The 26,390-nt window shown below is 48.0% G+C and overlaps 1 protein-coding gene across 8 annotated transcripts in view; it reads left to right on the forward strand.

Annotated features, from left to right (window-relative positions):
• CYFIP2 (cytoplasmic FMR1 interacting protein 2) overlaps window positions 1-26,088 on the forward strand; it is a 63,706-nt gene extending 37,618 nt beyond the window's left edge. For all 8 annotated transcript variants that reach the window (XM_065408886.1, XM_065408887.1, XM_065408892.1 and 5 more), the window contains 8 exons: window positions 7,193-7,336; window positions 9,783-9,873; window positions 11,119-11,249; window positions 16,993-17,065; window positions 17,595-17,689; window positions 22,930-23,168; window positions 25,112-25,259; window positions 25,902-26,088. In XM_065408886.1, coding sequence (XP_065264958.1) covers window positions 7,193-7,336; window positions 9,783-9,873; window positions 11,119-11,249; window positions 16,993-17,065; window positions 17,595-17,689; window positions 22,930-23,168; window positions 25,112-25,259; window positions 25,902-26,069 — 1,089 coding nt within the window. In that variant the 3' untranslated portion in view covers window positions 26,070-26,088. The remainder of the gene's footprint in view (window positions 1-7,192; window positions 7,337-9,782; window positions 9,874-11,118; window positions 11,250-16,992; window positions 17,066-17,594; window positions 17,690-22,929; window positions 23,169-25,111; window positions 25,260-25,901) is intronic.
• The last annotated feature ends 302 nt before the right edge of the window (window positions 26,089-26,390 follow it).

The raw sequence follows: 26,390 nt of genomic DNA on the forward strand, positions 1-26,390 counted from the left end.
CCAGTCCTGCCTGCAGGGGGGAAAGCAGGCAAGAGGAACACAGGGTACAGAGGGATGGTGCAACGCAAAGGGACTCTCTCACCAGGGGTCCTGCAAGGCTGAGTTCAATAGGCGTCCCTGCCTGCAGTCATGTCAGAATTATACTTTGGTTGTTCATCAATAGCCTTTGTTCTAGAAACAGGAGAAGTTTAGTTTCATCATCTTATATAGGAGCATAGGAATAGCCCCATTGATCAAACAAGGGCCCATCTAATCCAGGATAGCATCTCCACCAGTGGCCAGTACCAACTGTTTCTGGGGAAGGGGCAAGAAACTCTGTAGTAAGCAGTGATGTGCTAACCTGCTGCCTGCCCTTTCCCCTCCCGAAATTTCTCCTGGATCCCCAGAAGTGAGAGGTCAGCTCATGCCCTAGAGCAGGAGAGTTTCTAACCCTGCCAAAGCTCTTCATGAGTTTGCTAATCTCCCTTGTTATAGTTAAATAAGAACTCGGGGTGTGAATGTGCGGGGGGGTCTCTGAGTCAGAATTCTTTTGTTGCTGTTTTATATCCAAGCAGGGATGTGGCTTCTCAAAGGAGGCCCTGATAATTTGTGATAAATATATGTATTAATATATGTATAACCTCACCATGCTGCTGTAACGAGTCCCTTGTCAGAGTCAACCTACCCTCACGGAAGTCCATGGTCCAAGTGCGTCAGTTAGAATTCCATGGATTGGTGCAGAGGTGGGCAAACTACGGCCCGCGGGCCACATCCAGCCCACGGGATCGTCCTGCCCAGCCCTTGAGCTCCCGGCCGGGGAGGCTAGTCCCTGGCCCCTCCCCTGCTCTCCCCCCCCGCGCAGCCTCAGCTCGCCGTGCCACCAGCGTGCTGGGCAGCAGGGCTGCGAGCTCCTGCCAGGCAGCGCGGCTGCCAGACATGCTGCTCTGAGCGGCGTGGTAAGGGGGTGGGAAGCGGGGGGTTGGATAAGGCGCAGAGGGTCCCCGGGGCAGTCGTGGGACAGGGAGCAGGGGACGGTTGGATGGGGCGGAGGTTCAGGAAGGTGGTCAGGGGACGGGGGGGTTGGATAGGCGTGGGAGTCCTGGGAGGCCTGTCAGGGGGCAGGGGTGTGGATAGGTGTCAGGGCAGTCAGGGGACAGGGAGCATGAGGGGTTGGAGGTCCTGGGAGGGTAAGGGGGGTGGAGAATCCCAGGAGGGGGTGGTCAGGGGACAGGGAGCAGGGGGGGTTGGATAAGGAGTGGGGTCCCGGGGGGCGGTTAGGGGCAGGGGGTCCTGGGAGGGGGCGGTCGGGACAAGGAGCAGGGGGGGTTGGATGGGTTGGGGGTTCTGAGGGGGGCAGTCAGGGGGTGGGAAGTGGGAGGGGGCGGATAGTGGGCAGGGGCCAGGCTGTTTAGGGAGGCAAAGCCTTCCCTACCCGGCCCTCCATACAGTTTCGGAACCCTGATGTGGCCCTCAGGCCAGAAAGTTTGCCCACCCCTGGATTGGTGGGTTGCATTAAAGTTCAGTCGGGTGACTGTGTTCCAACACACATCAAAGACAAGTACTATGGAGATCCACTCTATGACAGAAAGCGGGGAGGAACTCAGAGACAACCATATCCCAGGAGTGATACAGTCAGTTCTTAGACCTGGGCACCAAGGAAAGGAGGAAGGAGTTTCCTTATTTTTCCAGAAGTAGGAAACAGAATAAAAGACAGGCTGTAAAAGGGATTTAGGCACCTGAGTCCTATGGGAATTAGGCGCCTACATCCCTTTAACAATCTGTCTCCAAGTGTCCAGTAGAAATCAAGCCGTTCTCCACTGTTTAGCCAGCTATAAAATTCAGCTGTATTCAGGCTGCAGCAATGGGTTCCCAAGGCATGTAAAATTACCAACAGCCCACTTCTCTGCTTGTTAACTGCTGCTTAGCTTTGTAAACGCTTCTGATCATGCATCGTTTATGTATATTAATGTGCTCCTGTCCTCCTCTCAGCACCGCCTGAATCAGGATCATGATAGGTTCCGTGGAAATCATTAGCTTTGTTGCATTACCTGACCCACTCACCTGAGTTAATTAACCTGTCTTGCAGATGCCCTCAAAGTGCTCTATGTGCCTGTGATGCTCTATATTATATAAATAGTAATTGTACCCAAATGCTGTAAGTCACAACGTTTTCTGGTCGTATATATTCAGCAGCCGCACAAGGGCTTTTGGATTGCTGGGTCCAGTAAGTGGCGCTACCAGCTGGGGCTGTTTGTCCTCCGGGGCTTGCTATGTGTGTTTCAGGAGGTGGTACCTGGTCTGTCACTCCAAAGCCCAGATTGGGCAGCAGGGAACAGGCAAATCGTTTTTTCAGTGAGAAGCGGGGCACTGGCAGCACGTTTTCCATAGTGGGAGCTCCAATGGTGACACATTGATCACAGTTTCTGCTCAGCTGGGCTAGCGATCGCCTCGGATTAAAGGAACCTTCCTGTGCTATCCAGAGTGCATCACAGCCACTGCTAGGGAAAGCGCCAGGCATGTTCCCCACTATCCTCCTGTACTGAGAACCCCCTTCCCGATAAACAACAGCAGCCTATAGGATTGTCACATTAAGATAAAACCATCTGGACACATTCCTTCACAAAGGACATATTTTCTGTGCTGTGGATACCACATAGGACTGGGCATTTATGTGTTCTGGAGGAGAGTTTTTGGCCCTTTGGCTGAGAAACAGGATCAGTTCAATATGATGCATCCCCTACCGGGAGGGACTGGGCTCTCCTATTGCAGGAGGTGAACTTGGTTGCCTAGCAAGGGTTTTCGTTAGAAGTTCATTTTCAAGAGGGTTCGGGTGTGTGGCATTTTTTCTTTCTTTCTACGGCTTAAGGCCTGAATTCTTTCACTTGAAGGCGAGCTGTCAAGCTCAGACTGGGATTCGTGACAACAAGCAGTGGGCCTACAGACTTGGAAATGAACTACTACACCTGCTGCTCACTCCTGTGCTCAGGGATCCCAGCAACAGCTGGTCACCTCGGCAGTTCCTACCGTGGAATGGGGATTTTCCCACCACGCTCTGCCAGGCGCATGGCAAAGGGAGACCGACTGCTATTTCCTTCTGGATTCTGAGACTGTGGGAACAAGACCCATCTCTGCATATCCCAATCTGTCTGCACTCCCAGCCTCCTGGCCCAAACACCTGTACCGTGCGAGCAGCCTGGCTGCGTGCCCTGTTCTGCTGCTGTTGGCTGGCCCCCAAGCCACAGCAGAGCTTTATGATACGTGTTTGATCATGAGCTGCATCACCCCAAGGGAGGAGCAGGCTGCCACTCACCTGGCACACAGAGCGCAGCGGGGCTGCAGGCAGAGGGCCTGTGTGAGGGAATGGATGGTACTATGAAGCCAGCTTGCATGTTCAGCTGTCTTGTCTTAAAATACACTTACCTCCTACATTGTTTAACCCAAGCTGTGCATTTCACCCTTAAATGGAGTTATGTTTTAATTGCTCAAAGCCATGGTATTATTAGTAGATGCACGCCTTTTATTACAGCACCGCGTGGCTTTGCATAAAGCTTGGTGGAACTTACATCATCTTTCAGACAGGAAGGAATGAATCATCCTGTTTTGTTGGCAGGCAACACACGTTATAAAATAGATTTTCTCGAAGTGTCCAATTAAATGGGGATTGAGGCTGCAGCTTCAGTGCTAGTGCCCCCCTCCCCTTTTAAGGAAAAGTAAACTTGAAAAACTTCTTTCCAGCTCCGTTAGTCACTGGTCACCGGAAGCAATGTGGAAGTGGGATGAAAGCTGGAGAGGTGGGAGGCTATTGGATGCTAATGCTGCACCTGGAAAGAACAGGTCTCCATCCCAGGGCGGGGGCCATCAGTGGAATTGCTCTTTGATGGCAGTGCTGCCCCATCACGGGAATCATCATGTTCCCAAAGAGCCATCTTCAGCACCTGCTGGCAGGAAGTGTGAATGGGTGTCTTCATGGGAGAAAACAGGAGACTTTGGTATCCCACTGAGGGTCTGCCTACACTGCAGTTAAACCCAGAGTCTAAGCTCTGCAGTTTCATAGCCTCTGCGGTCCACGCCCCGTGAGCCCAAGTCAGCTGACACGGGCCAACCACAGGTGTATAATTGTAGGGCAGACCGACCCTCGGTGGGGAGCTATGCAACAAGAGCAGTGGGATCCACTCCGGCAAAGCAAAGGCCCGTCACAAGACATGGAGTGGGATGTTTAAAACGCTCAGCATTGTCCCAGCTCTGTTCCCTTTGAAGTCAGCTCCCACTGACGTTACTGGAAGCAGAGTTAGGCTTTGGAAAATCCACCATCGTTGACAAGCTCACGTGACACCGCAGTCTCATCAGTCAGCTGTCAGGGGGGGACAGCTCAGGTTCTGTCCATTGCTCCACAGGACCCTCAGACTCCCAGCACCTCTTGGCCTGGACTGGACCCCAAGTCCCCACGCTGGTAGCTAGTGCTAGAAAGACATGGAAAATGCAGGGCACACAATGCCTCTGTGTGCAGATAAATCTCTAGGGAAAGCATGGAGGTGAGGTGGGGCTTCCCTTCTCCGTGTTCACGTACCCGGTCTGCACAGCAGTATGTTTCACAGACGTCCCACATGGCTGTAATGATATGTTGCAAAAGCTACAGCAACAGGATGCTACTGTAATTAGCTGCGACCTGGCATAACAGTTTTATTGGCAGGAATATGGGATGATTGCATCACTCCTGCAACAGTCACACATCATGCTTCTGCTCCTTTAAAGAGTTTATGAAAACATTTACTGGTACTATTTTTGTCATTGAAGTCAATGGCAGTCTTTTCATCTACTTCAATAGGCTATGGACCAGTCTCCTAATTACCATGTGCCCTGCTATACAAGCCTTGGTGAAAGAGAAAAATGTTAATGAATGCAATTTAGACACTTCTATAAGTTACCTACAATAACTTTTCCATACATAGTTCTCTGGGTATGGCATCTTGCAATCTACCTGGGCCTTATCCCATAGGAAGAGGGCAATTCCTGGCTTCCAAATGACATATCCCTTTTCACCTAGTTCCTAATAGTTCCAATTGGCAAGTGGGTTTTGGAACAGAGAAAGGAGTCTGTTGGTCTAAACAAAATGATGAGGATGGTTAATTTGTTGATTAAAGTAACTGACAAGTGAGCAAATGAGTATTGTGTCAGGGAGTAGAAATTCTACCTTTGGGAGAGAAAGGGGGGAATGGTTTTATGGCTGGTGTTTTTTAAAAAAATGCCACGTTTTTGTAGCTGCTCAGAGGTTTGGAATGTTAGAATTAGTCTGTGAGAGATGGCTCAGTGGGCCAAGGGCAGGTAAGACCGCCAGCGCTGCAGGATAACTGTATTAATCTCCTGGCTAGCACCAGCACGTGTGTGGCAGATGGTGGAAGCAGTGACTTTCGAGAGTATTCTTGATTTGTCCTGTTCTGCCACTTCTGCACACTCTCCCTCTCCTGTTGGCAGGCAGGGCATCACTCCTTGCCCTCTTGTAGCATAGCCAAAGATGGTTAAGATGTGCTCCGTTACTGGAATGGCAGGGAATCCCCTTAGAGTACAGTATCTACCTGACCCTTTGTCATGTCTGCAGAAAATGTCCTCCCTTCTGCTTTCTCATCTCTTTGGTTAACCAAAGACAGGCAGGGGGCTTATTGGCATTTCACTGGGAGAGGCGCTTTGTGCCAGATGTTGTTTGAAGAATATATTTGGCTCTGCTTATTGATGCAGCAGTTATTGTAATTGGGAGGGGGGCAGAGGAAGTGAGAACACGGTCCTTTTCTTATGGTGCCAAACCCTGATGCAAACGCGTCCTTTTCAGAGCAAGCCCCTGGCACGCACAGCATTCGGCTGGCTCAGTTAAACTGACTTGGCGTCCCTTTCAAATTACACAACTGAATTAATTTCCCCTTCCTCTCCCTTTGGCTTCTCTCGACGCTGCTTGGATCCAACCAATATTCTAGAGACAAAAAGCACTGCAGCACGCTCCATGTTTCCAAGGCTATTCTAAGACCAAATGGAAATTCATTTTGGGCCAGGAGCCAAACTAAACCCCACTGTTCCATTTTGAGACATCCACCCACCCACAGGGCCAAATTCAGACACTAGCACACAATCACACATGGATAAATACCAAGAAAACTACAGAGTCCTACACTGACGCCTACAGGACACAGAGAGGGACTGGTTCATGTCCTTTCCCATGCTGTTTGCTTACCAGCTGTTGTAGTTCCTACTCTCCTACATTACAGTTGTTTAGTGAGGTACGTGCCAAGCGAAGACTTCTGTTCATTTGCTAAATGCTGTTCATTTTGCAACCTCCTCCTCCCATCTTCCTTCACCCCATTTGTCTGTTTTGTCCATTTGTCACATCCCGTCCAACACCTAGACTGGGGCAGGGACTTTGTTACCTGTCTGTACAGGACCTGTGGGGGCCTGAGCCTTGATTGGAGTTCCTAGGTGCTACCGTAATTAACAATAATTGTCAGAGATTGGCAGGAGCCAGATGCACTTAGGAGCGCTGGCCAGGGTTGCAGCCGGGGTAGCCTGAAGCAGAGAACAAGTACCTCGGCAGTGGGAAAAGGGTACAGGAGTAGTGCATAAAGGGAAGTGAAGGCAAGACAAGCACATCGCCTCACCTCCTTCTTTCCTGTGTCCTTTCCTCTGCCCCCTGTTCCTCATCAAGAATATCTAACCGTTATAGCGATAGCAGCGCTCAGAAGTTCCAGTCAGGATTCAGATGCAGACCTTTTGCTAACACAGAAAAGAGACAAGTGGGCTTTTGACTGAAGGACACAGTGAGACAAAGGGATGGGGAGATAGTATGCAATAATACCTACTCGTCAGTTGCCAAGGATTTCTCAATAGGCAACCGTTCTTGTTTATATGGTATGTAGACAAAAGCCAAGGCTGTTGCTCTTGTGCGGCCAACAAACCCTTCAGCCAGAATTGCACGGCTATCATTGAGGATGGTATCCAACAAAAAGGTGTCAGTTTCAAACGCTCTTCTAAACTGAGTCATCAAATAAAAATTCATGGTGCCCCCTCCCAAAAAAAAGAAGTGTGCCATGGAATATATTCATTCCCTATGTCTTCTGTAAAAGGTATCAGAACAGGTGGGACATAAAACACCGCCTGGAAAAGAGTATTAGGTATCACCCTTGCAAATGCACCTGTCCTCATAATTGTCTTTGTGCCTCTCATTTTTCAGCCACTGAACATTGCCTACAGTCACATCTACAGCTCCTACCGCAACTTCGTGGGGCCTCCTCATTTCAAGACAATCTGCCGGCTCCTAGGCTATCAAGGGATCGCAGTGGTGATGGAGGAGCTGCTGAAGATCGTCAAAAGCCTGGTAATTATGGGCCTGGAACAAGTGATAGGCAAACCTCACTGCTTTGGGAGGCTTGGGTCAGATAATCAGCCTAGGCTTTGGATACTTTGGCCAAAATGTTCCCATTAAGGTATGTACATCCATCCATCTATAGTTAGACACCTGTATACATAGCCTGATTTTCAGAGTATTTGGTCCTGCCATGCGGGCAGGGGACTGGACTCGATGACCTCTCGAGGTCCCTTCCAGTCCTAGAATCTATGAAACTATGAATCTAGGTGCTAGGGAATCCCATTCACTTCAAAGAGAGTTGTGGGTGTTGGCTACAGTATTTACATAAAGCATATCCAAGTTCCGCTGAGCCTCTTTTGCCTAGCAACGGGGCTATAAGCTTCATGAAAAGACGCTCTTCTTGCACTTTATTGGTACTTCCTGAGTATGGTCTAGGAGGAAGGGCATTGGACTGGGACTCGAGACCTGGGTTCGAACACCAGTTCAACCACAGACTCCTTGTGTGACCTTGAGCAAGTCATTTAACCTACCCTGTCTTTCAGTTCCCCATCTGTAAATGGGGATAGTATTTCCCTACCTCACAGGGATGTTCTGAAGGTAAAATCTATCAATGACTGTGCTCAGATACTACACAGATGAGGCCCACATAAATACCTAGATAGATCTTGATGAACAGGAGCAAGCTGATTTGGGACTTCTGGTCCTAGATAACTAAAGGAAGGGAAGAGATTAAAGAAAATTAAAAAGAAACGAGCCATACTTTTTTTTTAATTTCTAAAAAGATTCCTATTTTGTGTGAAGGTTTGGATGAGTTCTTATCAATGCCAGTTTGTCCATCACTACCTGATACTCTTAACACTGGCTGAAAGAGACAATTTTCTTCTTGTCTTCTCTGCTTTCTCTCAGAAGATAAATCTGATGTTCAGAAGAAATGTTATCTGTGCAATTCCAGGGCCTTAATTGACAGCATATAAAATGATTTCTGATCATGTTGTTCCTCCAGAAAAGCTTTCGTTGAGGAGATTTTTTGGTCAGCAAACGGTATTCATTGCAAATGCTTCAGTTCATTTTTGGCTCTAATGTTAATGCATCATCTTGATCTTGTCTAATGGAGAAGTGTGAAGCCGAGGATCTCAAAGTATTTTCACTTAACTTTCATAAGACAGTAGTAATTGGAGGGGTCGGCTGTGTTTGCTTAGTGTACAGAGCTCTAGCTAGCATCTGAAATTGATAGTGGTCAGAGCAAAGATAGGGGCCTTGGGACTGGCTAAGTTACGCTCAGTGCAGAATCCTGTATAAAATATATACAGGATACAGTTATATAACGTAATTACAGCACATACTTTTATCACCAAATCTGGTTGCTCTTATCCATTTTAATTCACAACTTTGGAGCTCCAGCGGCTAATTACCCCCCCCCACACACACACACACACCGTGCAATTCCATTTTCTGTAGCATGCTCTCTGTCAAATGTCAATAGCATGCATCCTGTCATCAGTATTTAGGCAGAAGGAATCTTTCCTGTGCTGAAGAATGATTTTTGTAGCCACTGTGAGTGAGATTTTTTTATGCTATTTTTGATCTATCTGGATTCTCACCTCCAAATGCTGCTTGCGATTCAGGTTCAAACAAACAAAGTGCTTAGAGCTGAGCTTTCAGATGGAAACTACAGAAAATCATGAGTTAGTTTCAGAGTGAAACCATAAAAGAGCCCCAAGCTTGTGGGCTGAGTTTTATGTGTATAATGAAAGCAAAAAGCAGGCGAGTTTTGCATGGTTTGAGGTTTTTGTAATCAAAACTGCATTCTGCTCTGGTAGCCACCAGCCAGTCCACAAAAGTTGCCCCTTTAAAATGAATGTGCTCTGAGTAGAGACTCAGTGGTGAGGCCTCATCTGGAGTACTGTGTCCAGTTTTGGGCCCCACACTACAAGAAGGATGTGGAAAAATTGGAAAGAGTCCAGCAGAGGGCAACAAAAATGATTAGGGGGCTGGAGCACATGACTTATGAGGAGAGGCTGAGGGAACTGGGGTTATTTAGTCTGCAGAAGAGAAGAATGAGGTGGGATTTGATAGCTGCCTTCAACTACCTGAAAGGGGGCTCCAAAGAGGATGGATCTAGACTGTTCTCAGTGGTACCAGATGACAGAACAAGGAGTAATGGTCTCAAGTTGCAGTGGGGGAGCTTTAGGTTGGATATTAGGAAAAACTTTTTCACTAGGAGGGTGGTGAAGCACTGGAATGGGTTACCTAGGGAGGTGGTGGAATCTCCTTCCTTAGAGGTTTTTAAGGTCAGGCTTGACAAAGCCCTGGCTGGGATGATTTAGTTGGGGTTGGTCCTGCTTTGAGCAGGGGGTTGGACTAGATGACCTCTTGAGGTCCCTTCCAACCCTGATATTCTATGATTCTATAATTCATCCTTTCAAGTTAATTTATCTCCTTTTCTTTCCAACAGTTACAGGGCACCATTCTGCAGTATGTGAAAACATTGATAGAGGTGATGCCCAAGATATGCCGCTTGCCAAGACATGAATATGGATCTCCAGGTCAGTGCTAGGATTCGTAATGTAGCATGCCTCCCCACCCATGCATGCAGCATTAATCCAAACACAAGGTATTAACAAAACAATGATTGGCTTATTCTCCAAGTTCCTAAAATGATGTGTTATAAGACTGTCTAGATCAGGGGTTCTCAAACTGGGGGTCGGGACCCCTCAGGGGGTCATGAGGTTATTACAAGGCGGGTTGTGAGCTGTCTACCTCCACCCCAAACCCCGCTTTGCCTCCATCATTTATAATGGTGTTAAATATATTTTTAAAGTGTTTTTAATTTATAAGGGGGGGTCGCATTCAGAGGCTTGCTATGTGAAAGGGGTCACCAGTAAAAAAGTTTGAGAGCCACTGGTCTAGATGTTACAGTGAAGAGCACGCTAGCAATGTATAAATATATAGTATTCTCATGAAATTAAACATCATGAGGCTTATCACATTAGATTTCCTAGCTCTCTTGTCTGGTGCAACCTCAAACTCTCCCCAAAGCTTGTGTTGCTAGAATGTGCACATGCAGCATTTGAAGGGAAGCCTGCTTGTAAAAGCTGGGAATGGCATTGCAGTCTGGCCTTTAAAGAAAAATGTCTTACAACTTTAATTATGGAACAGCTACTGTGGCTCCATAATGCACCTTTTTTAGCTGTGGAAATGAGAGTCTGCATCAGACGTTTTGTGACCGATGACAGAAAGTACTGTATGTCGAAAGACCCGACACTTGGCAAGTTATTGAAAGTTTCTCTATGGAAACCTGGATCACTGATCTGGAACATTTAAAAAAAGTATTTTGTTTTGCTTTCAAGGTTTTTTAAAGTACATTATTATAGGTTTGTTGTTGCTGACCCAAAAGCTGCACTAATTCCAGGAATACATGTAAAGTTTATTTTCAATACCACTAACTTTTTGCAAATAGGGGTGGGTAGGAAAATTTGCTTGGTCCAGGTAGCTTTGGAAGATAGGAGAATCAGAACCGTTCTGAATGGCGATCTACTATTTTGACACCTATGCAACTCCTTTGACCTCAAGTGAGTTCTTCCTTATTTACTCAGGTGTGAGAGGAGAATCAGGCTCATTGGTTGCAGACCTTTCATAAAGAGGGCGGTTATTTATAATTAGTAATCCAGGATCACAGTTAGTGGTCAGGAAACATTAGGCATTGACTGGTTCTTTGCACGAGCCACTGGTTAGCTTGGTTCTGCTGCTCTTCCTTTCCCGATCGTCTTACCCTTCTTGTGTCTATTTAGGAATCTTGGAGTTTTTCCATCACCAGCTGAAGGACATCATTGAGTATGCAGAGCTGAAGACTGATGTATTCCAGAGCCTTAGAGAAGTGGGCAACGCTATTCTGTTCTGCCTCCTCATAGAGCAGGCCCTGGTAAGGCAAAACCTCCAATTTCAGCAGGTTATACTCTACAGCTTCACCTGTACTCACCATCTCACTGGGGTTGGGTTATTTTTGTGTGTGCGTGTCATCTAAAGGTGTATGAGCAACACTACACAGATTGGTTTTGTGGCCCTGACAGCCAGGGCAGCCTGCGAGGAAAGAACTCACTGATATTTAAGTTAGAAATGGCCCTGAAGTGGAACCTGAGATGTAAATTCTGGAAGATTTACTTTCAGGTCCAAGATCCAGAGATACCTAAGGTGGTTTAGATTTCAGCTCAGACCCAGAATCAGGAGTTGCCTGTTTCCTGGATCCAGTTCTAGGGACCATCTTTTTATTCTACAGTGCTGAGCACCAAAGGGCCCTGATCCCCAACTTGACCACCTAGGCACCACTGCAATATAAATAAATAATAATAATGAAGCAGCCGCAAACAGAGGGACTCTCACAAGAACTGCTGATCTGGTGAGATTTCTTGGGACTTGTCTCCACTGCAAAGCTAACTCGAGTTACAGCTTGAGCATTTCCCTGACTCTAGCCCCATCCACGTACAAAACCCCTTATCTCAAGAGCAGCAGAGCATTTAACTGGAGTGGGCTCCCTCAGCTGCTAACACAAGCCCGCGGTGCGGCTCGAGTGGTATTCTGCACTGTGGCCACTGGGCTAACGCAAGAGGAGTTAACTCCAGTGTAGATAACTCTGGCTAACTGCAATGGAGACACACCCTTTGTGCGTCGAGCCTGTTGGGCAGAGCTGTGTGGGGGCCACATGAGCTGCTGCTGCTGTCTGTGCTGTTTTGCACTAGATACACAGCGAGTATACACTAGATACACAGTCAGTCTCTTGTACTGTCCACCCAGCACCTCCCAGGAGCACTACATTACATTTTGTTAAGAAAACTAGAGATACGCAAATGTGCCTCTGATAGTCTGGCTTGATTTTTGTATAATGATAGCAGCCAAATGTATCCTGCCCTCCTCCTCCCGTGCTCTGCTGGATGTGCTGCTGTTGCCCTTGAAATGGCTATCTAAAGTGCACATTATGGTGTCTCGTAGCAATAACCTCCATTGGTGTGAAAAAGCACTCTTGTGTTGCCATGGAGACTGAGAGTGTATCAGCAGCATGCAGGCAGTCCAGGAAACAAAAGTAAGATTCCGAGGTCCCATCTGGGAAGGTTACCATCAAAGTCCATATTGGTGAGGTTTCCATAACCAGCCTGTATCATGTCTCTCTGATCTTTAAGTTCTTCAGTAAGGCATTTCATTCAGAACTTAATGCAGTTCTGTACTCGGAAGGCATCAGTTTCCACCCACCATGAGAACATGAGGCTATAGGGCCCTTCTATGTTGAAAAGCTTTGAAGCTTAGTGGCACGGGAGGTGGACACTCTGGCTTTTCCTCTCTGGGAAGCTGGGTTCTAAATCTCCATCCAGGCCCAAGTGAAATCGTTTGGATGGGCTCAGCCTACTGGATATGTGTCTACATCCAAAGAGCTCCAGGTAGCCAAGCGTGATTGACAGTCATCTGCTCGAAAAAGGCCCAGGACTGAAGCTGAAAGGATTATGGGACATAATGGAGGTGGCCTGACAGAGTGGGCCAAGGAGGGTACCACAGTACTCACTCCCACTCACGCCTGGCTCTCTCTTATGCCACTAGTGCCTAATCCAGAGTCAGCTGAAATCAATGGAGAGACTCCCATGTCCTCATGAGCATCAAAAATTCACACACATTTTAATTAGGAACTTCCTTTTTTGTGGGAGGATGTGGGAGGAACTTCCTTTTTTATCCAGTGACAAAGTCATTGATTTATTAAGGAGAACCTAATCCCATGTTTAAGAGGCAGACTGGCAAAGACAATCGTTTTCCAGGTTCATCCATGACAAGGCACGAAGTGTCATGCTTTGCGTGAGATGCTGTTCCAGAGGATATCTTAGGATATCTTATTTTCCTGCCCACGTCATAAAAGGAACCGTCTGATCAGAGTTACAGAGTATGGGGAGGGTTCAATCAGGTTAGATCGGATTGGATAACATCCCTAACTGCTTTGTAATCTTCCCTGTAGTGGAAGTCTAATGCCATGGATGTAATTGCTCTTACTGTTGTTTATGGTAGCTGTTGAGCTATTATATTGCATTGGACTATTGGCTGATAGTGAATGCTACAATTAAGGTGGGGAAGTAGCTTCCATTCCCCACCACACACACACACACACACACACTTTTTGTTGTTGTTCCTTATCAATAACATTCTCAAATTCCTGCTGTAAGGCAGGGAGCCTTGGTTGGAGGGAGGAGAAGGGTGTTATTGACATTCCTAATTCTTGCTCAGAAAATGGGTGAATACAGGCAGCAGCTGGAGAAAATAATTTCCCCGCTGGGACATGTTGAAGTAGCAGGGACAGAATTTGCATCGGAACAAGAGGATGCTTCTGCCCACGTGGTAGCAAGACACCATGCCATGCCCATGCCATGCTTCTGTGCCCACTCCTGGAACTCTCCATGCCGCAAACCGCAGTGTCCATATAGGACCCATGATGCCATCCCCTTCCCTCTACCTCCCGTGCTGACTACGCCACACCCTGCACTCTCACAAACACGCTACGGCATTCACGGCTCTGTTCCCACCACGGTCCATGCCCCAGACTCTTACCAGCGTATTGTCAGGGTTATGGACCCTCCGTCAAGGCATCCCAAACAGGAAGATCTACTTGCACAATACAATAGACCTAACTGAGTCGTTCCCTCCAGCCCCCTGATCATTTTCACAGCTCTGTCCTGGCTAAATTTATGGTATGGCCAGCCCCAAATGCATGTGCTACCCAGAGTTGCACAGAAACAGACCAAAACCTCTTTGTGCAGCGATGCCTCTATCTATGCAGCCCAAAATCACTTTGTTCTTCTTTGAGTTATTGTCTCTATGGGTGCTCCACATGAGGTGCCCGTGTGCCTTTGATCAGAGATTTTTTTCAGCAGTGTCCATGGGTCCTCACCTGCACCCTGCGCATCCTTGTGCTCCAGACAAGGGTATGTAGGGAAGGGCAGACGCACCACGCCTAGTTCTTTTTCAACTTTCTGTGGCTAGAGATTGAGTATTGCGCTGTCTGGTAGATTAACCTTCTAGCTATCCGTTACCTCGTTGTGTTTACTTAATTTATTTATATTTCTTACTTTTATTTGAGTATTCTTGGGGTTTTCCCCCCCGGCACAAATGGGCCATCTGCTACTACCGTCCAGTAGACGACCTAGGCCGCTTTGACCCTTTGGTCGAGGGCCACGAACCTCCCCCACTCTGTGGATCCTGTTCCCCACCCACCCTATAGGGAGTGTCTCTCCCATTTCACACCTTCCTGGAAGCTCATCACATTGGACTGATGGATGCTAGAAGTAATTTCATCAGGCTACAACGTCCCTTTCAACTCCTCCTCCCCTTTCTTGTCCTTTCTCAGGGATCCTTTTCACAAGGGTCTCTTGAGGCAGGAAGTGCAATCCCTCCTGCTCCTATGGGTTTCTGCTCAAGGAGAGGATTTAGTTGCAACTCCCTGGGAGATGCCTTCCTCACTTGTTGGCTTCTAGTGCTGTTATATCCCTATCCTCCAGCACCTTTGCTCCTCAGAGTCTTGAACAAGCTGAAACAAGAGAAATCAGTGGTTATCCTTATAGCCCCAATATGGCTACAAGACAGGTATGGTTCCTCTGGCTCTGATGCCACCTCTTCTCCTCCCTCTGGTGACAGACCTCCTGGCCCAGAAGTCAGGCTGTGTGACCCATTCCAATCTCGCCTTGTTACACCTCCATGCACGGCTCCTCGACGGCTCTTGAGCCCGGAGCAGAATTGTCGTCTTGAGGGACAGTCGGAAGCGGAACTGCAGGCGGTACTGCGGAACAGTCGGAAGCCCACCATGACAAAAGCCGTCTTGTAAAAGTGGAAGTGTTTCCAGCTTTAGTGTGCACAGTGGTCATCCCCATCCGAGACTGACCTCCCTATCGGGCTTGACTACCTGTTCCATATAAAAACCCGAGGCTTCTCATTCAGCTCTATTAAAGTCCACCTAGCTGCCATTAGAGCCTTTCACCAGCCAATTGAAGGGGTTTCAGTTTGTGCTCCTACTACCACCACAAGATTCCTGAAGGAATCTCGACCAACGTCTTCCCTCATGTCAGTCAGCTCACTCCAGCTTGGGAGGTTAATTAATTTTCCGTGCCTTGAGAACCCTCCTCCCCCTTTGAACTTTGGGGAGTTGTTTCCTTTTCCAAAAACCACATACTTCATGGCCATGTCTCCAGATCAGGGCCGGCTCCAGGCACCAGCTTACCAAGCAGGTGCTTGGGGCGGCCACTTCAGAGAGGGGCGGCACGTCCAGCTGTTTGGCGGCAATTCGGCGGACGGTCCCTCACTCCTGCTCGGAGCGAAGGACCTCCCGCCGAATTGCCGCCGCAGATCGTGATCGCGGCTTTTATTTATTTATTTATTTATTTATTTTGTTTGGCTGCTTGGGGCGGCCAAAACCCTGGAGCCGGCCCTGCTCCAGATCAGACGCAGCCTTTGGTAAGGCCACTCTCCGAACTGTTCTGAACTTGTCTCCTCAGCATCCTCCTCCATAATAGGTGTACTACTTGGGAGATACCTAATGTGGAGCACCCATAAGGACAATAACTCAAAAAAGGAGAGGTTACTTACCTTGTACAGTAACTGGAGTTCTTTTAGAGGTTTTATCCGTACGGGTGATCCACTGCCCACCCTCCTTTCCCCTCTGCCTCGGAGTTCTTGCCTTTGGACTTGTTGAGAAGGATGTGGCGTGGTGGCAGATCCACCTCTCCCTGTATAACCTTGGTCCAGAGCATGAGGATGTGTAGGGTGCAGGTTCAGACCCATGGACACTGCAGAAGAAAAATCTCCACTCAAAGGCGCACAGGTGCACACGGAACTCCCACAGGGACAAAACATCTCAGAGAACTCCAGCTACTGGGTAAGTAACCTCTCCTTTTTCCTTGCTGCCGTCTCCCATTGCAAACTCATATACAATTTGTTGTCGGCCATCACTCTTTCAGTATTACTCTTTCCAGGTTTCTCCCTCTTGTATGTCTGTGTTTTGGATTAATTTCCACAAGTGTGCTGGCATGTGTTTTTCCAAGTGGCATCTCATTTTGTTATTCCTTTCTAGCCCTTTTTGTATGACTTCTCTAGTCTGCCTGGGGTGCACCACACCTTTGGTCTGATAGTATTGGCTGTAAAGGCCTATCCAAATGAACTAAATCCAAACAAACATACTGTGTAAGGTTCAGTAACAGCCCCTAGGATTCATATATGTATGTACAGACACACCTTGCAGCAATTAAGCCAACAAGTTCTTCCTATCAAGATAATGTCTTGAGATCCTTAGAAAATAAATGATAGGAAGTCATCAAGTTAGAGTAAAACAGAAATCATTTCCTTCCTGTGCTTCTAGACTCGGAGTCAGTGAGTGCTCTATATAGCCTTCTGGGCTTATACCAACAGGAAGTTATTTAATGGAGCTATACAAACCTTTCTGGTTTAGGTTTAAAGGGCTTTGGGCAGGTACTTTTTTCCAGTTTCACTTCACAGGGGTTCAGACCTCTTACGTTGCTACTGGGCTGGATTTGAATGCGCCCCCTAGAGGTGAACAGGTCCATGTGCTCTTGCCAACCCCCTGAGCCATATACTCAGTCCCTTAAGGAATTTTTTAACTTATTTTTTTTTTCTTCCTCCTGCCTCAGTCCCAGGAAGAAGTTTGTGATTTGCTGCATGCTGCTCCCTTCCAAAATATTTTGCCCAGGGTCTACATCAAAGGTAAGAAGTCAAGAGGGAAGCAGAGACCAGTGCTTATTCCCCTACCTAGAATCCCCCCCTTAATGTTGCAGATTTGTTTCTTACGCTGCGTTCTGCCCTGTCACAGACAGTGATGCAGTAGAAAGTCAGGTGGAGGACAAGTGCCAGCCAGGATGTTTATAGTCTAGTTACCCCAGGTTGAAGCACTCGTTAGCCATTCCATTTCTTTCAGTTTTAAAAGCCGTTTAGCAATGTGCAAGCGGGCCTGGAGAAGGACAGCATGAAATGTGCCACAGCTGATTGATAACAGTAAGATGTGTGCTTTTAAAACAGGGCCCTTTTACAAACTGACAATGAAGCTGCTAGTGCGGAGACTGTAATCAGACCCCCTTCCGCCGCACGTCACCCCATTCCCTTTCCCGCTGGTGTTCTGACCCCCTGAGCCAGAGTCAGAGCAGACAATGGTGGGGAGGCAGCTCCAGGCGACTCTGTGGAAATGCCGGCTTGTCACTGCCTAGTCTTATGTCACTGTTTGCTGCTCGCTTGACAGAAGGAGAACGCTTGGAGGTACGCATGAAGCGTCTCGAAGCCAAATATGCCCCACTTCACCTGGTTCCCTTAATAGAGAGGCTGGGAACTCCTCAGGTAAGGATTCCTTTGCAACCCCCAGGAGATGGCTACTGAAAATTCCCAGCAGTCCCCCGATTGCCCATTTGGCCTTAGGAAAGTGCTCCAATTTTTATTCCAAAATGCTGCACAGCTCCTCCCTTCCCCTGAGAAGAGGGTTATCTCTGGGCAGGTGCTTTATTGAATTACCTGCACCCATTGGCTTCCCCACACTTCTCAGGGAAATCTGATTTATTTTTATTCCGGACTGCCATTTTTCGTCTGATCAGACACATTTAAACCCTGGCCTCTAGCGGCTGATGAGGTCTGTCAGGGAGATTTAGGAGCTGGTGTAAAGATGGCATGTCAGTGCTGCCTTTCAGGAAGGCAGGGTGCTAACCATGCTGCAATAGGGGTGGTGGGGTGAATGCTCAGAAGCCAGCTCTGAACATTAACAACTTTGAAAATTGCCACCTACTGCCATAGGTATTTTCAAAGGAGGGAATTCTGTGGGGGGACATGTGGGGGTTGTTACTGACCTTGGGGATTACCATCAAGTCTTTAAGCCCCCAGTTCAGGAAAGTATTTACGCACACACTTAAGTCCATCCATATTCAGGAAATGATATAAGCGCTTGTTTAACTTTAAACATGTGCTTGGGGCTTAAGCATGTGCTTAAAGTTAAGCATGCATTTAAATCAGTGTTTCTCAAACTGGGGTCGCCGCTTGTGCAGGGAAAGCCCCTGGCGGGCCGGGCCGGTTTGTTTACCTGCCCTGTCCGCAGGTCCGGCCGTTCTCGACCCCCACTGGCCATGGTTCACCGCTGCGGGCCAATGGGAGCTGCTGGAAGTCCCTCGGCCCGTGCCGCTTCCAGCAGCTCCCATTGGCCTGGAGCAGCGAACCGCAGCCACTGGGAGCCGCAATCGGCCGAACCTGCGGACGCGGCAGGTAAACAAACCGGCCCGGCCCGCCAGGGGCTTTCCCTGAACAAGCGGCGACCCCAGTTTGGGAACCACTGATTTAAATGCTTTCCTGCATAGGGATGCTTTCTTGAATCGGGGCCTTAATGGAAAGATCTATATTTTATGCTGAAGTTATGACACCATTTTTAAATCTCTCGCCAAAATAAACAAACGTAATGGTTGAAATCCTGGCTCCACTGAAGTCAATGGCTGAACCCCCAGTGATTTCAGTGGGGCCAGGATTTCATCCAGTGTCACTATCAAAATCCTGCTTTCTTGTAGTTAATAGAATACGATGTATTTGAGACACTGAATTAGATTAACTTCCTCACACAGTAATTTTCTGTAGCTGGAATGAACATCCAGCAATAAAAAGTGACAGATCTGTGGACAGGATCCAGGCAATTAACTTTCCTATTTTCCAGTGGATCATATTTATAATTCAAGGTCATGTGGAACTTTGCATTTCTGGGAATAATATGAAACAAAAAAACAGAAAGTGTAGCAGAGGATTCTGTTCTGATTTGTGGGCACTTCTCATCTCCCATGTAGTTCCCTTTGTAAAGGGGCATTGTTGAGATATAAATCACCACTGTGCTTTTATGTGTGTGTGTCTATCCTTCCTTGCAAAATCATCCTTAAATTCTACTGTATAAAGTCCACTTGCTGCTTCTCCTTGCCATATTTATTATGATCAAACAAAAGGTATTTCATTTTCCCCACTAAAATTAACTCACTCTAGTGTGCTCCCAAGTTCTTCACGTACATACTTTTGGGAACCAAAGTTATGAGAACTCAGAAACTCCGATGTAAATAAACATAACTGTATTTGTTGATAGTGCCCCACTGCTCCTGGAAATGCAGTTTTGGACACAAACATCAACGTTTTTGTGCACAGAAGACATAGGCACCCAAAAGCAGGTGTCTGGAAACTTACAAGCACATTTCAGCTGTTCGGGTTCGGATGCCATTAATGAAAATTTGGTCCTGTGCAGTTTACATAATAAACGCTGTGGTCTAAGGGCCTCATCCAATGCCGACTGAAGTCAGGGAGAGTCTTTCCATGGCTTTGGCCCAGGCTGTAGATGGTTTGTGCATTAAAAGGGGGCTACGTGTAGGCTGTGTTTATACAATGACAAGCAAACAGGCAGTGAGCAGGACATAAATCAGCATTTGTATGTGAGATCAATGCAGAATCCGAGGTGCCAGAATGGCTCATTGAGTAAACTCCCCAACAAGAATGAGAAAATGTACATTTAGCAGAATGAGCCTAACTGCCCCCTCTCCCCCCGCTGGCAGTGGGAGGTTAACCATGGAGCTCAGTGGGAGTAGAGTTGGGCCCTCCTGCCAAGCCCACCCTTAGTTGCTGCAGCTTGTGAGTCATATGCTGCCCTCACCCTCCCACCGTAAAGCTATTCACGAGAGTTCGGTATCTCGGACACGACACAGGCATGTTTCTTACAACTGGGACATGGTGACGGGACTTCAGACTCTAGGTCTGGCTTTGATATACGAGTATTGCCCTCTGGCTGCTGTTAGCCAGATGCCAGTAGTAGCCTTATATCAAGGCTTTCTGATGCTCAGCCATAGGACCAAAGTCTGCCCTTGAATGGATGCTTGGGGATCCTGCTTCATCCCTGGTAGCCCTGTGTGCGCATCTGAGGGCAGAACTGGTCCTTTTACAGTTTCTTCAAAAATCATATATTGAGATTATTGGACGAGTTCATTCTAGCCAATCTGACCACACTGAAACGGGTGTGCATGGCGTATGGATCCCACAAACAATAATACTGTTAATAAATAATACAATCCCTCAGCCTGCTGAGCAGACACTAAAGTCAGGTCGGGTTCTGTGCCCACCAGCCCATCTGCATGCAGATTTAGTGGGCACATTGGTGTGGGCCCATTCAGTATTTTAGCCTTGAAATTCTAGCCGAGCGGCCATGCTACAAGCATGCTGCAGTTGTGAGTTCAACACTGCTCTGCAGGACAGCAGGAATCACTCTACCCACCTATCCACTAAGGCATATCTGCCTGCCACCACTACCTGCTTGGTGTCTGAGCCCCGGGGAAGTGAAGCAGTTATGTGAAACCCACATGCTGAAGTTTAACAGATTTAGAGCTGGTGCTGCTACCTTGCAGAATCTGTACTCTCCCTTGACTTTCTCTGTATATTTGCTCTTCGTTGAATATTAATCGCCTTGTGCTTTTATGCTACCAGGCTGTCCTTGTGGCTGCAGCAGATGGTAATTGTAGAACTTCCAGTTTCAATATTTACCAAACAAAAAGACTTTAGGCTACTGCCTGCATAAACCACTTCTAATGAAATGGGGTGTCAAGAAACGGCCAGGGCTTTTTAAATGTCGGGTGGAGACGAGTTTCAGGAGCTCCTGGATTTCGATTAGTGGGGACCTGTGGTTTAGGGCAGCAAAAGGGACAGAGTGGATGGCTGGATCCACTGCCACTAGATTTGTCTCTGTAGGTGGCTAAAATGTTACTTATTAGGCCAATCAGCTGAGCAGAATGAGCCCCAGATGTTTCCAAAACCAGATTCCCACAAGTCAACATTAATTTGGATGCACTGTCTCGTAAGTAATACGCTCACATTCTCACTGTCTACCTGGGCCACGCCCCTGTCCCTTCCATCTGCGACTGCGTCCCTGGAACCCCAGTATTGATCCTGATCGGATAAAAATGTATTCATTATAGAAGCTACTGGGATAGTCAGAAATATAGCAACTGCTTAAAGCCACAGGAAACCCCCTAGCATGGGCAGTAGGGCTAGAAAGTGCCACATCTGCTGTGCATGCAGGTGCCATGTAACACCAGGAGCAAAGTGCTCTGTCCATGGGAATAAAACGCCTCGACAAACACTCAAATGAGGGTGATCTTCTCGGACCACAGCAGACCCAACACATTTTGACTCCCCGGCCAGGCTGGCATGGTAACGAAGCTATGCTTCCATTTACCTTGTTACGCTTGGCAAATGTAATTGTAACTCAATGCACCATTTTCCTAACTGACTGCACGGGCCCTGGGAGGAAGCAGTGGGAGTCAACAATGCAGGTGGAAATGGCACGAAACAGAACAATTACAAGAGCCAAAGGAAAGTTAACTAATGATACTCTTCAAACTAGCGCAACTCACTGCTGCTACAGACAATAACCAGAGCTGCTCTGCTAGGGCAAAGGACACCGTTGCTTTTATGCCCTAAATCACCTTTTTTTCTAGGGTTAGTGACAGTCACTGGGGGATGAAATGAGGCCAGATTCTGCTCTGTTACACAGTGTGCATCTGGGTAACTCTGTTGATGTCAGTGGAACTATTCCAGATTTGCACGGGTGTATCTGAGAGTAGGTATTATTCAGTTCTCAGTACGGCTATACATTTCACCCCGATCCCCCCCAAAGTTCATGAAGTTGGTTACCTCAAGCTTCTTCTAAAATATACCTTTTTTCCCCCCAGTACTAAGTTTTTGGTGGCTTCAAATATTTTTCAGAGCTTTTTTTTAATCCTACCTAAAAAACGAGCCAAGAATTTTACAGCATTCTTGCCTGCTTTTTAAAGAGATCATGGCAAGGCTGGGAGAACCAAAATGTACCCGACATCCTCTCTGTTCTTGCAGCCTGTTTTCAAAGTCTGCATAAACCAGTTTTTCAAAGCTAAACGTGCACAGTTGCACGTGCACATACTAAACGTGCACATACCAATGTTTGCATATGTCTAACTGGGTGTGCCTATTAGGTATCTGCACACACCATATTGGATCAGTTGCTATGAACAACCCTATCATAGCAAACAAGAGTGTACAGGGAGTATCCCGACAATAACAAACTAGTGTGCACAGCTCAAGTCTCACCAATCACCCTACAGTAACAGAGCAGGGATCATTGTCTACTATCCATGAGTGGTATGACAGAACCAATCCAGTATATGCAGTCCAGCAGTCATGAGTAGTCCCACAGTACCATAGCAGTGTGCAGGCAGGATTGAGGATAAATGCTTCTGGATGAAAACAGACTTCAGCTTCTAACTTCCAAGGTATTCAGTTATTTCCAAAGGATAAAAATGTTTAGAGTTATGAAAAATATTTGAGGACTGTGTCCTTTATATTCTTCTGCCCTATCCTAAGTGGGATGGCTGTTCTCAGGAGGGGCGTACCACGGGAACATCCGTCAGAGGTAAGGTCTGGTCTTGCATGGAATATGATACGAAATATGAAAGAACTGAGAGAGGCAGGATGGAGATCAGTGCAGAATTCCAAAAGGGAGGTCTTTACACATCCGCTTTTGTTTCTGTGGTTATCTTCCTTCTCAGCAAATAGCCATTGCTCGGGAGGGTGACTTGCTGACCAAGGAGCGGCTGTGCTGCGGGCTGTCCATGTTCGAGGTGATCCTGACGCGCATTCGCAGCTACCTGCAGGACCCAATCTGGCGTGGGCCTCCCCCTACCAACGGGGTCATGCACGTGGATGAGTGTGTCGAGTTCCACCGGCTCTGGAGTGCCATGCAGTTCGTGTACTGCATCCCCGTGGGGACAAACGAGTTCACTGCAGAGTGAGTTTGCCTGCACTGGTGCTGGCCTCAGCGCTGTTTGTGGGTTAGCGTGTGCCAGCTAGGCATGCCCGGGATTGTGAGGGATACCCAGGCTCTTAGTCAGAGAAGCGTGTTCTGATAATGTGGAACCCTAGGTAACAACCAAGCTGGTGATTAGAGCATCATTTATAACACAGGGGCGTGGGGATTGGATGGCTCACGGATCAGTAATGTAATACAGAGCCTTTTACCTCCACTGCCAGTTCAAAGCCCGCTGCAGCTGGGCAGGACTGTCTAATGGCAGCCCATATGAAATACTTTTGGCGCTGCCAGGGAACTGATATCCCAGTCACAAAAGCCAGCCCCACAAAGAGAGGCCAGGCATACAATGGGCTGAGACACAGAACTAGAATAATAATAATAATAATGCCTTGTTCTTGCGTAGTAACTGTTAGTAGATCTCACAGCAGGTCAGGATCATTATCCCCTGTATAGATGAGGGCACAGATTTGCCCAGAGTCACCCCACAGGCCGAGCCAGGAATAGAATCCAGGTTTCCTGAGTCCCAGTGCTGGCCTCTAGTCTGCATTGCCTACGCCTTAGGGTTGCCGTGGAGCTGGGGAGATTGGGCTGGGCCTGTTCTGTGGCTGAGCAGAGGACTCCAGTCTCCAGGGCTGTTGATTTGGCATCATTCACAAGTACTAACATTCACAGAAAGTGTAAAAGCCGGGATAGAGCATGAGGTGAGGACAGGCACTGAGATGAAAATGCAGGCAAATGGGGCCACCGGCAGCTACATCGTCCACAGCACTGTGTAAGATACCAGGGTTATCCCTAGTGTAAAGGAAGATCTCACAACAACTCTTCCACTTACACCAAGTGCGTTGATATTTTCCCTTCATTTCTGCACAGCCACGATAAGGGTGGTGATAGAACAACCCCTTGTCGATGAAGTGAGATTGTACTGCCGTAGCCTAACTCAGCGGTTCTCAAACTGTGGGTCGGGATCTCAAAGTGGGGATGGCTTAGACTTGCTGGGGCTCGGGGATGAAGCCCAAGCCACACCGCCCAGGACCGAAGCTGAAGCCTGAGGGATTCAGCTCTGGGTGGCAGGGCTCAGGTTACAGGCCCCCTGGCTGGGACTGAAGCCCTTGGGCTTTGGCTTTGACCCCCTTCCACACCCAGGGCAGGGGGCTCAGGCTTTGGCTTCGACTCCCCCATCCGGGGCAGTGGGAATCAGGCTTTGGTTCCCCCGTCCTGGGGTCATGTCGTAATTTTTGTTGTCATAAGGGGGTGGCGGTGCAACGAAGTGTGAGAACCCCTGGCCTAGCTGCAGCCTTCTGGTCTGTTTAGTTTTTGAGGGGAGGAAGGTTTGTTTTAATTTTTTCTCCCAATTTGCATCCTGTTGTTGTTTATTTCTATTACTGGGGCCCCTAACGAACCCAGCGAAGATCAAGGCCTCATAGTGCTGTACAAACACAGTGAAACAGAAACAACAAGGAGTCCGGTAGCACCTTAAAGACTAACAAGGTGCCACCGGACTCCTTGTTGTTTTTGTGGATACAGACTAACACGGCTACCTCCTGATACTTGACAGCGAAACAGACTTTGCCCCAATGAGTTTTCAAGCTAAATAGGAAGATAAAAGATGGGAAGAGAAACTGAGGCACAGCGAGAGGAAGGGACTTGCTGGAGGTCACCGAGCAGCTCATTGTCAAAGCTGGGAATAAAAACTAGGTCTTCTAAGTTCTGTCCGCTAGGCCATGCTGCCTGCTTTGAGCTTCGAGAAGACAGGCTGGCTCCACTGGGGTTCTGCATGGCTGCTTTTTAGTTCATTTGCTCTCACACACGGTAGCTGTATGAAAGAGTCAAGACAGCAGGAATTCAGTGAGGAAGGTGACTCATATCATGCGGGACAACCCTTCTCTAAATAGCTCCTCTCATGTCTCTCTGGCCCTCTCCAGGCAGTGCTTTGGAGACGGTTTGAACTGGGCAGGCTGCTCCGTCATTGTTCTCCTCGGGCAGCAGCGGCGCTTCGACCTCTTTGACTTCTGTTACCATCTGCTGAAGGTGCAGAGGCAGGATGGGAAGGATGAAATCATCAAGAACGTGGTAAGGCCAGGGACAGCCACCTCCCACCCCCTTTTGAAGGGTCAGAAACGCAAAGCTACCCTCTCCCTGCTCTGGCACCATAGCAGGATCTCGCTGTTATTCACAGATGGACAACAAGGCGCTGAATCCCCAACGGGGGATCCGGCGTGTCTAGTGTTACCCTGTGTCTTTAAACAATGCCCAGATTGGGCTAGAGCCATCCACGGTGGGAGTCCTACCTGGAGTTGCAGCAGAAAGGCCAAGGCTTTAACGGGGCACGGGAACTAAACCCTTTTGCTCTTAAAGCGGGGACCTTCAGCTTGGCCGTGGGGAGCTGCATACAAATAATAATTAATAATAATGCCCATTAGCCATACTGTAATTGCACCGGCTTTAGCAATAAGTAAGTCGGAGAAGGGGGGAATGAGGTTAGACTTGGGTTCTTCTGACTACCGCCTACTGGCCCTGTCGTGCTTTGGTATGGCTCATGGGCCCACAGAATGGAGGTGACTCGCGTTCACTGTGGGGAGCGAGGTGGAAATGTAACAGGGGTAGTAACTGCCCCACTGAGGTTTCCTACTAGCGGGCTCGTGGTACTGTTGATGCTTTCCAGCTGACCAAGAGGGATTGCTTCATCTCTCTCCCTTCTTTTCCCCTCTCCAGCCCCTGAAGAAGATGGCTGACCGCATCAGGAAGTATCAGATTCTGAACAACGAGATTTTCGCCATCCTGAACAAGTACATGAAGTCGGTGGAAACAGACAGCTCCACGGTTGAGCACGTGCGCTGCTTCCAGCCCCCCATCCACCAGTCCCTGGCTACCACTTGCTAAGCAGCAAGTGCTAGTGTGCATAGTAAACCCCTTTGGGATTAGAGAGGAAGAGTGACTGGATCAGAACAAGAACTGGGAAGGGGAAACTTGACAATGTGGCTCTGGCAACAAGAGAGATTGGGTACACCCGATACACACATCTTCCTATCTGGCCCTGTTTGAGTGCATGTGCTGTAGCATCCCTGTGGTTGGCTTTACCTGTAGCTTTGAGACTGGGTGTGGGAGGGGGGCAGGATGTGCTTTTCTTCCATGCAGTGGGTTGGGTTTTTTGGTTTTGTTTTTCTGTGATACGTCCAGTCGAACCCAAAACTCTGAAGCCAT

This window comes from Emys orbicularis, chromosome 8, assembly GCF_028017835.1.
Source record: "Emys orbicularis isolate rEmyOrb1 chromosome 8, rEmyOrb1.hap1, whole genome shotgun sequence".
Classification (NCBI taxonomy): Eukaryota; Metazoa; Chordata; order Testudines; family Emydidae; genus Emys; species Emys orbicularis.